Here is an 11,717-nt window from a genome sequence, read left to right on the forward strand (position 1 = left end):
TAATGAGACACACAGTCCAGCCCCGAAGTGCTGCAATGGACAGGCAATAAAATGACCTCCTTTATTTCCAGACTAGACCTTCCTTTCTTCTTTTGTGAAGAGGAACAGAAGAGGTTTCTAAAGCGCCTCTGCTGAAGCCTTTTGCTCACGTTCTCACATCATCCACAGCAGGGACGGGCCCTGCCCATCTCCCAATCTGCTTCTCATCACTACAGCATTCTGAGACTCTTCAAGCGTGTCAGTTCAGCTGCTGTCAACTTCATAGTTTCCCACACATACCACTCAGGGACTCAGGGACTCATACTCTGCCTTTGGTTTCACAAATACAATCCTCAGGAGGCAAAGGTCAACCAATAAATTGCAACAGAAACAATTAACCTTTTTTTAAAAAAAAATAGAGGTTCGAGATACTTGGTGAGGCTTGGTTGGCATCTTATTAAAACTATAATCAAACTTGAAGTCTCATCTTTCGTTTGATGTTCATTCATTCATTATGAGTTCCACACATGCAAGAGAATGGGAAGAGGGGTGCTGCAGAAGTGTTCAACAAATTATTTTCACTCGAGGATCCTTTATTCTAGTAGGGAGGATAAGGACACAAATAACTATAATTTAAGATCACCTCTGGTAAGGCCATAGACGTGGTACAAACAAAATTTTGAGACGGCAAAGAGCACTTCTTCTTCAGGTTATCTGGATAACCTTCGCAGAGGAAGTGACATTTGAGTTGGGTCTTAAAAGTTGTCTACAGAGCCTGAGAGAAAGCAATACAAAACACAGAGGACAGTGGGAGGCAGAGAGCTTAGTGAGTGGCTGTTTCACGGGAGTATTGGTTGCAGCGGGGGCCAGATGTGGCGGGGATCTCCCTTTTCCGAGTCCAGCACGGAAAGAGAGATGAACCGGTTCTGAGTGGAGGCGGCCAGGGATTGAGAAATAAAAGAAAGAAAGAACGCAGAGATAGAAAGCAAGCTGGGAGCCGGGTGGAACTGCTGCCTTCTCTGATGGAGGGACAGGGACCCAGAGCCCACAAAGTGTGTTTATTTATACATCCCCAAATACTAGGAAGTATCACGAAAACTTAGGATCAAAGGAGCTTATTTGCATTCTTGAGTAGGTCCGAGCATTCCTGGTGCTTGACTGGATTTACATATCAAAGTCACCTGGGCAAAGTAAAGAGTCAGTACTGACAACACATCCAGCCTTTTTGGGGAAGCATGTTCCCAGGGTGTGGCTCTGCCTGTCGCCCTGAGTTCAGCTGATAATAATTAAAGAAATGCCCATGCGCCTTCCCAGGGGGCCCTCCCTCTACAATTGGTCATGTGGAGGAGTCTGGAGTGATAAGCCTAAAAGGGCAGTTGAGGCCAGACCCTGGAGGAAATTTGACCCAGGCTGAAAAGTCGTGCTTTATTTGATGGGTAGTGGAAAACCACTGGAGGATATTTGTTAACAACTTTATTGAGGTATTACTGACAGACAATAACCCGTACATTTCAAAGTATACAATTTGTTAAGTGTTGGTGTGTGTATACACCCATGAAACCATCACCACAATCAAGATAATGAACATATCTAATCTAATCAAAAGTTCTGATGAAAGGTTTTAAGAGAATGGCAATCAAAGCAATGCTTTGGGAAAAAGTTTGATTTTTAAAAAATCTTTATTGTTGAGAATATTACATATGTCCTGCTTTCCCCCCACCCCCCATTGGCCCCATCTAGCCCGCCCCCACTCCCCACCCCCGCACTCCACCCCAGGCCTTCACCACACTATTGTCTGTGTCCAGGGTTATGCATATATATGCATACAAGTTCTTTGGTTAATCTCTTCACACCCACCCCCGCCTTCCCTCTGAGATTCCTCAGTCTGTTCCATGTTTCTGTCTCTGGATCTATTTTGTTCATCAGTTTCCACATGTGAGTGAGATCATGTGATACTTGTCTTTCTTGGACTGGCTTATTTCGCTTAGCATAATATTCTCCAGGTCCCTCCAGGCTGTCTCAAAGGGTAAGAGATCCTTCTTTCTGACTGCTGCATAAAATTCCATGGTGTAGATGTACCATAGCTTTTTTATCCACTTGTCTACTGAGGGGCACTTGGGCTGTTTCCAGATCTTAGCTATTGTAAATTGTGGTGCTAGGAACATAGGTGTGCATATGTCCTTTTTGATTGGTGTTTCAGGCTTCTTAGGATATATTTCTAGAAGTGGTATCACTGGGTCAAATGGCAATTCCATTTTTAATTTTTTGAGGAGACTCCACACTGACTTCCATAGTATCAGGCTGCATTCCCACCAGCAGTGTATTAGGGTTCCTTTTTCTCCACATCCTCACCAGCACTTGTTGTTTGTTAAGGTTTCTTGGTTTTTTAAAAATAAATGCTCCCGCCGAAACCGGTTTGGCTCAGTGGATAGAGCGTCGGCCTGCGGACTCAAGGGTCCCAGGTTCGATTCCGGTCAAGGGCAAGTACCTTGGTTGTGGGCACATCCCCAGTAGGGGGTGTGCAAGAGGCAGCTGATCGATGTTTTTCTCTCTCATCGATGTTTCTAACTCTCTATCCCTCTCTCTTCCTTTCTGTAAAAAATCAATAAAATATATTTTTAAAAATAAATAATAAGCCCTAACCAGTTTGGCTCAGTGGATGGCGCGTTGGCCTGCGGACTCAAGGGTCCCAGGTTCGATTCCGGTCAAGGGCATGTACCTTGGTTGCGGGCACCTCTCCAGTAGGGGGTGTGCAGGAAGCAGCTGACTGATGTTTCTCATCAATGTTTCCAATTCTCTCTCCCTCTCCCTTCCTCTCTGTAAAAAATCAATAAAATATATTTTTAAAAAAATAAATAATAAATAAATAAATAAATGCTCCCTTCTAGTAAAGTTTTGAAAGTCTCATAATCTCCTTCAGTGGCATATATAATTTCAAAATGAATTATAGCATGTCTAAAAATGGATAAAACCATGCACAAAGGAACCACAGCTTTGGTTGATCTGGTGGCAGACTGTGTACAGGACAGACTGGAATGGGACAAGCATGGGACAGGAGGATTGATGAAAGCTTAACTAGCAGGCTTTACCAATAGCCCAGGTGGGTGGTAATAAACTCTTATAGGAAGAATCAGAACAAAATGAAAGGAATATGTGAGAAAGGACTGTTGGATGAGTAGAGCTGGGAGAGGGAGAAGGGAAAACTGACGGTTTTGAGCCAGCTGGATGGCAATCAGGAAGAGTATGGGAATACGAAGGGTATACAGAAATAAAGAATGAGAGTTTGTGGATACGGTTGTTGGAAAAATTGAAGTAAGTCAGACTTAAAAATCACCCACATCAAGGTGAGAAGTAAAACCATAGACTTTTGGCTTGTCTTTGTGAAGAACAGAGTTAATGAAGAGAAAAAAGGTAGCCCTAACCGGTTTGGCTCAGTGGATAGAGTGTCGGCCTACAGACTGAAGGGTCCCAGGTTCGATTTCGGTCAAGGGCATGTACCTTGGTTGTGGGCACATCCCCAGTGGGGAGTGTGCAGGAGGCAGCTGATCGATGTTTCTCTCTCATCGATGTTTCTAACTCTCTATCCCTCTCTCTTCCTCTCTGTAAAAAAATCAATAAAATATATTTTTTTTTTTAAAGAGAAAAAAGGTAAGCTAGAACTTCAGGAACTCCAAGTCACAGGGGCTCTGGACTATTTAAGCAGTGCTCTTAATAGCCCAGGCACTGCGCTAAACCCTTTAGAGTGCACTGCTTAATTTACCCCTCACAAGAATCCTATGCATCAGTTACCAAATCACCTCTATTTTAAATGTGGGAACTAAGGCACAAAGGAATTGGATTACTTACCCAATATCACATGATCAATCTATGGTGAAATTAAATTGTGAAAATCAGACGACCTGAATGCATTCTTTTCTTTTCTTTTTTAATATATTTTTATTGATTTCAGAGAGGAGGGGAGAGGGAGAGAGAGAGAGAAATAACATTGATGAGAGAGAATCATTGATCAGCTACCTCCTACATGCTCTACACTGTGGGGATCGAGCCTGCAACCTGGCTATGTGTCCTGACTAGAAATTGAATCATGACCTCCTGGTTCATAGGTTGATGCTCAACCAACTGAGCCATGCCGGCTGGGCTAATTTTTTAAAAATACTTTTATTGATTTCAGAGAAAAGAAAATTGTGTAAATTTAAGGTATACAATGTAATGATTTGATATGTATGTATATATAGTGAAATGATCACCACAATAAGGTTAGTTAACACATCCATCACCTCACATAGTTACAATTTTTGTTTGTTTGTAAGAACTTTAAAAATCTACTCTCTTAGCAACTTTCAAATATGTAATAGAGTCACCATGCTGTCCATTAGATCCCCAGAACTATTTCATCTCATAAATGGAAGTTTGTACCTTTTGGCCCCCTTCACCAAAGCCCCCAAACCCCCATCTGCTGCCCCTGGCAACCACCAGTCTGTTCTGGTTCTATATCATTTAATTGAAGTTGCACTTGCTGAGAATTAGTTCAAATGCATAGACAGAAGAATCTTATTTCATGATCAGAAGAACATTAGTCAAAGTGAAAACAGTGACTTCGTTTAAGAGGTCAAATACCACAAAACTTACCATGTTGAGTTTATAGTAATATAAGGGACAAAAGAATACATCAAGTATCTTCAATTGGAAGGATAAAAAAAGCTAATTTCTACTAAAGAGAAACATGAAATCTTATTTCTTACTAACCTATTGTGATTTATCCAAGAATAGAGGAAATAGCCTACCTTGAAAAAGTCAGAATATATTTGCAGGACTGTGTCTTTATTTCTATACAGATAGCTGGCTGGCTTAAGAGAGGGGATGTGGTTAGCTCTGTAAACTTTAGCCAAAGACATTAATACCTCTTCAAAAATAGATATAGCAGTGTTTTCCTTCCTGAACTAATCTGGTTTCACAGCTTTGGATGAAGAAATCTATGTACTTGATGACTGCCTGCTAATCTATGAGATTGTTAAGGACTATTCTGATATATAGACCATAGGAACCATATGCTTTCCTTCCAATTACCTCCACTCACTTGTGCTGGGGCCATGGGAATGTATACCCTCTCTGGACAAGTCAGGAGTCACAAAATGCTCTAATTTGCTAAAAGTCCTGGAGAAAGTGTAGACTATGTAAGAACTAACACACATAAACTAAATTCTGAAAAAAGAGTTATTCTAGCTACACTTGTGTTTGCCAGGAATTATCAGGATGCAACAGGGTTTAAATTACTCAATGATACATGTTCATTTAGCTTTACAGCAGAGGTCTGCAAACTTAAATGGCCAAGAGTAAATATTTTAAGCTTTAAGGGGCCATAGGGTGTCTGCCATAACTACTCAACTCTGCCACAGCCATGCTAAAACAGTCATAGATAGTAGGTAAACAAGTGAGTGTAGCCACATTCCAATAAAACTTTATTTTTTTTTAAAAAAAGCAGCAGGCTGGATGGGCCTGTGGGCTACCATTTGCCAACCCTAGCTCTAAAGTGACAGTTCTCAAATTCGATCTGTACATCCAATCACCTGGAGAGCTGGTTAAAATGTAGGAACATAGGCTCTGACCCCCACCCCCGCCCCTTTACAGGAGCAGAATCTCTAAGATGGGACCTGGAAACCAGCAATTTGTAAGGTCCACAAGTGGCATGTGCCTCTCTTGGAAAGTCAATGTGGCAGGCAGCTAGCTTCATCTAAGGTAAGATGGCCCTCCTGTCCTGGATGTGGGCCAGCACTTCCTGCATATTCTGTGGCAGAAAAAAAATGCAGCAACTTTTTTATCTTTCTTTGACCTTTCTAATAGAAGGGCAAACTTCTCGTTTCACTGCCAACCTTGAAAACGCATAAAATAATTCTGCTCAGATGAAATTAACATGAAACTGAGACTATGAATTTAAAAGAAAATCCTTAACTTAAAGTAACAAGATTTCCCAACCAAAAATCTCTCTTGGCTGCAAAATTAGTAGGTAAGATTCTCACCAAAGATAGAGCTAAATCTGAAGGAATAGTTTACTGTGTGCTCCCTCCTCCCCAAAATAACTCCAGCAAATGCCTGCCCTGGAATTCCGCTGCTAACAAGGCACTGCTTTGTGTCTGGAGGTCTTTGCTTCAACAGAACCTCATTAAAACTCACATCAAAACAGAAAGTACAAAATCTCTGTGGACCTCTCGAAGCTGCTCCCAACTTTATCAATAGAAAATAAATCATCCAACTAAGTTCAGTTCTGTCCAAAAGAAAGTGGTTTTTGATTTGGTTGTTTCTGTTTTAATTGCCAGAAGCCAGTCACCTGATTAGTCAAAGAGGAAGGGACGTTCAGGCTGGGAAAGAGCTCTGCCTCTTCTTCAGCTCTCCAGATTTTCCTAGGAAGGACAAGGAATAGCCAACAGTCAAAGGGATGCTCATCAGGAACTTCCTAAGGAACCAGGAGTGATCTGCAGGTTCCACCAGGGAATGCCGCTCCTGCTGGGACTTCTGCTGCCCTGGCAGTGAAGGGAAGTGCTCTCTGAGAGCAGACGGTCTAACGATGACTAAGACTGGGCTTAGAACACCTCGTATAGTTATCACCACAGCAGACACCACTAATTTCCCAGCTAACAGAGGGAAGCCAGGCTGAGATTAGAACTCAATCAATATACTTTATAGATGTATAGGGAATGGAAATCTGCTTTATATAGTTAGCAGTCAATATTTTAGGCAGCATGACTCTGGAGCCCAACATCCACAGGCTGAGCTTCTGAATGCTCCCCTTTTCCATGGAAAAAGCAATCCTGGCATTTTCAGCAAAGTAGAGAGTTATTTTCCTGCTTGGTTTCCCACTTACAGAAAGAATCATAAATTGGAGTCCTAGGTATTAGTAGCAAATGGCTAGCAAAGCCAGGGGCCCCAGCATACTTACCCAACCTCCCTGCCCCTGGATGAACTCCCGGATGGCGCCATTCCCATTGATCATATCGGTAATGGAGGTCACCACCTGTCTTGCCATTTCTGGAGCTATGTGGGTCACACGTTCAAGCAGTTTCACTGATACTGCCAAAAAGGCTTTCTCATAAGCTAAGCTGGAATTCTGAGCACACCAGGCCTTGCTGAGAGATTTTACCGTGTTCTGAAGGACAGCTCCTACCTGGGGAGAAACAGAGGATATATCAGTTGAGTTTCACTAAAAAGTGCAGGAGTCTGCAGGTACAGAATCTACTAAGCAAGTGTTTCCCAGAGAGTGGCCAATGTCCACTAGTGGTATCTAAGGTAATTTTAGGGAGTAAATGGATAGGCTTTTCTCATTTTAATATTTTATTTATTGTAATGACTATTAGAAAAACCAGAAGTAGCCCATCAAATCCATGATTTCAGATATTATTGCCTAGGATGAACCAAATGATTGAAAGAGAGACAAAATGCTTTGAAAGAAAATTGTTAAGTACATGATAGTACAGATGGTCATATTCAGGCATCTTCAAACTACGGCCCGCGGGCCACATGCGGGTGTTTTTGCCGTTTTGTTTTTTTTACTTCAAAATAAGATATGTGCAGTGTGCATAGGAATTTGTTCATAGTTTTTTTTTTAAACTATAGTCTGGCCTTCCAACGGTCTGAGGGACAGTGAACTGGCCCCCTGTTTAAAAAGTTTGAGGACCCCTGGATATTGTTTGAACGATTGAAGTCTGGGAAGTTATAAAGTAAAAAAAAAAAAAAAAGATTAGCCTTCCCAAAAAAATTTGGTCCAAAAGCCATTAAGTAGGCCTAGCTGGTTTGGCTCAGTGGATAGAGTGTCGGCCTGTGGACTAAAGGGTCCCGGGTTTGATTCTGGTCAAGGGCATGTACCTTGGTTGCAGGTTCCGGTGTGTGCAGGAGGCAACCAAGTGATGTGTCTTTCTCACATCGATGTTTCTCTCTGTCTCTCCCTCCCTTCCACTCTCCAAAAATAAATGGAAAAATATCCTTGGGTGAGGATTAACAAAAAAACAAACAAACACAAAACCATTAGGTAGGGCAAGCAAGATCTACTGCAATGTGGTGTAGGGGGAGGGGGCATGGCCATCAGAGCAGGGTGTCAGAGCCCAAACAAGCTGAGAAGGGCATCCACCTAAGAGTAGCTAGATCTTGGTATCCAAATATTGTTTTCCATCAAAAGGAACCAGAGCTCCCTGGAGAGTGGCTGACTTCTGGATAAAGATGGGAAAATACAGATCTTCTGTTAGAAATTAAGGAAGTACTCGGAAAATGACAGGGACATGCCAAAAAGAAATAGTCCCGATTGAAAGGACTCCACTGGCCAGAGCTGGGTACAGTGAGCATTCAAATAAACAATGACAGTAACAGATTATAGCGCATTGAATAAAGTAGGGATTCATAAATCTATGTTGATGTAAAATATAAATTAATAGATTGAAATTTTGATGAGATATGGAATTTTTACATGGTTTTAAAGTTCCTCCCTATAAAACAATTAATTACAAAGGTGAAAAGAGTAACTTTACAGTGGAGAAGCCTTGCAGACACCTTCGGGAGTGATTCAATTCACCACCAGTAATGGGACCAATTGAAATCAGTGCCACTTAATAGAATAACAACACAGCAACACTTTTATGATTTTCCAAAGTTACATACCCTAAATCTATTCAAGAGAAAACATCAATCACACCCAAGTTTAGGGACATACAAAATAAATGAGCCATAATCTTCAATTTCAAGGTCATGAAAACCAGTGAAAGACTAAGAAGCTATTACAGAATGAAGAAGACTAAAAGGATATTAACAACTTAATGCAATATCTGTGAATCTGGCCTACATCTTGCTGCTATTAATGACATCACTGGGACAATCGGCAAAATTTGAATGGGATCTTAAGATGAGATGAAAATGTATCCATGATAATTTCCTGGTTTTGATGGTTAGATTGTGATTATATAAGAGAATGCCCTTGCTTCAAGGAAATATAAAAGGATTAGGGGGTGATGGAGTACCATGTTGGCTATTTACTCTCAAATGATTTAAGAGGGAAATTCTTTGTATAACACAAGCAACTTTTCTGTGAGTTTGAGGCTGTTTCAAAATAATCTTAAAATTAAAAGTAGATTCAGCTCTCAGCTACCAAGGAAAGCATCAGTGTGAGCAACTAGGAATAATAAGGCTAGTCCTGCCTGAATATATAGTAAGTATACTCGCCACACTATATTTAGTAGGAAGAATAAAGCATAATAGTTTTGGAATCAGTCTGGGTTCAAATCCTAACTTCAATAATTATTGCTTAGGGATGTCAAGTACAGCATAGGGAATATAGTCAATAATATTGTAATAACCATATATGGTGCCAGGTGGGTGGTGGAAATATCAAGGGGAACATTTTGTAAAGTATGTAATTGTCTAACCACCATGCTATGTAAACTGTAATGGAAAAATAAATTTTAAAAAAGAAAAGAAAAAAGAAGTTACTTACTGTATAACCCAATTAATTTTTTCCCTAGTTCTCAGTTTCCTTTCTGCTTAAATGGGTATCAAGCCAGAAAATACTTTCTGAGGAACTGTTATGTATCAGGCACCGTTCTAGACTGTGTGAATACTGCAGTGAACAAAATGGGTTAGGTGTTCGCTCTCACAATGTTACATGCAGATGGGGAGAGGTTGTGCTTTGAACAACAGTTTCTATAATACCTCATAAAGTGGTGTAAGGCTTAAATGAGATAAGTGTAAAGCATTTACAAAATCCCCTGACACATGGTAAGTGAAGAATTCATATTAACCATCACTATTGATATTAATCAGCAACATTATAGAATATTGTCTGTGGTCTGTCTTTATATCCAATACAGAGCCCAAGTGCTTCTGTCAGTAATGAGCATTCTGTTGAAGAGCCATATACACCCTACTGGGCTCCTGTACCATTATCCTTCATTGCATCAAACTTGTCCACTGCCTATCCTTCCTAATGTAATGTCACTGCTGGGGAAAAAAGGTGCCCACATCCAAAAAAAAAAACAAGCATTAAAGCAGGTGCATAAAAGAATAAAGTGCTTGATATATGCTCTATGCCACCAAGCACAGCTCTGACAAAAAACAAATGTTAACAATGTGAAAGCTGACCAGCCTATGCCCAAAGCTTTTCATCTCAATACCACTTAGCCTTTGCTTAACTCCTAAAGAATCGGCCATCAGAGAATTCCTGCTGTATCTTCTTGGATAAATATAAGTCCCCAAATCTTTCACAGAACATTTCCGGTCACACTCCCAGAGGAGTAGTAAGAAAAGGGTGTCTGAAATAGGAAAAAAGCAGTAAATAGAAAGCAGTAGAAAGTTGACCTGTCCTCGAACGGTTTCTGCAATGACACTTCGGGCAGAAGCTTCCAGTTCTCCGTTGAACTCGTCCCCCAACATCCGAAGGCGACCAGCAATGATGGCCACGTCAAAAGAGCAACACTCTCCTAAAACAGAGGGACACAATCACATTTGTCACAGTGTTTGAGGGGAGGGCAAGTCCCAGGAATCTGAGCATTAAAGAAAGGTCTCCAGAATTTTAAACAATTTGGGCATCATTTTCTCCCAAGAACATCTTCAGTGTTCTGTCCACACCAACAGTCAGAAAGTCTCCCTTTACTGAGAATCCAGTTCCCGTCCATAAAGATGCAGGTATTGCCCAGCCTGCTGGCTCAGTGGTTGAGCGTTGACCTATGAACCAGGAGGTCACAGTTCAATTTCCAGTCAGGGCACATGCCTGGGTTGCGGGCTTGATCCCCAGTAGGGGGCATGCAGGAGGCAGCTGATCCATGATTCTCTCTCATCATTGTTTCTCTCTCTCTCCCTCTCTGAAATCAATAAAAATATATTAACAAAAATAAAGGTGCAGGTATTGCTGAAAGCTTAGAGTTTGCCTATTGAAACTTAAATGGAAATAAGAAAACATACTTCCATTCTCCTATGGCCCTGCAATCACACTGCACATCAGGAGCCTTACCTGAATCTGCTTCAACTTCACCTTCACCACATAGGTCCCGGGGAGCCACCTGCGAAGGTACACCTAATAAATCTGTGAGTAGAAAGTCCATGATGCATTCTGTTTGCTCCTCAAAGGTTTTGGGGGTCTTCATTTTAGGCATTTGCTGCCAAGTTTTGCTTTTCCACCAAACAAGCAATTTTCAGTTCAGCAGGAAGTCAGAAACACTGGTAAACGAGCAGTTGTGTTTACCTCTTGTAAAGTTCCCTAACGGGACACAGAGTTCTTAGAGCCTTTCCCACCACTTTCTTCAAAAACAGGTGCTCAGATATGTGGGACCGCTCTGAAGAGCTTACCATCCAGAACTGGGAGGTTTGCTTAAGACTTTCAGTTCCTTTTCTCAGAACCACACCCTCAGCAATACATCTAAGATTAATGAATAACTGTATAGTTAGGTTGCCAATTTTGAACTGAGATAGAATTGAGGAAGAGCCTCTTGTGTCATTTCATTAAGAAATACTTCCTTTATGGGTCTTAAAGAAGAAAGGTTTTGAAGCTTAACAGACAGCCATTCAACTCCTGATGATCACAATTATTTGCCACATCATACAGTGATTATTTACTGAGTAGCTGTGTGTAAGGAACTATACTTGGCACTACAAATAATACAGAAAAATGACAAAGTCCACGTCCTCATGGAGCTAAAGTGTACTTTAGCATGAGTCACAGATGTTAAATAAATAATCACATAATTGCTGTGCTTATTGAGATACAG

General features: G+C 41.1%; 1 protein-coding gene across 1 annotated transcript; it reads right to left on the minus strand.

Moving 5' to 3' along the window:
* Positions 1–6,188: 6,188 nt before the first annotated feature.
* BCL2L15 (BCL2 like 15) lies at positions 6,189–11,367 on the minus strand. The gene is made up of 4 exons (XM_008147182.3): positions 10,964–11,367; positions 10,312–10,433; positions 6,914–7,138; positions 6,189–6,377 (listed from the first exon to the last, which is right to left on the minus strand). The coding sequence occupies exons 1-4, from the start codon at positions 11,103–11,105 to the stop codon at positions 6,360–6,362; spliced, it is 507 nt and encodes a 168-aa protein (XP_008145404.3). The 5' UTR covers positions 11,106–11,367; the 3' UTR covers positions 6,189–6,359.
* Positions 11,368–11,717: the final 350 nt, after the last annotated feature.

The sequence above is a fragment of the Eptesicus fuscus genome, chromosome 22 (assembly GCF_027574615.1).
Source record: "Eptesicus fuscus isolate TK198812 chromosome 22, DD_ASM_mEF_20220401, whole genome shotgun sequence".
Taxonomy (NCBI): domain Eukaryota; kingdom Metazoa; phylum Chordata; class Mammalia; order Chiroptera; family Vespertilionidae; genus Eptesicus; species Eptesicus fuscus.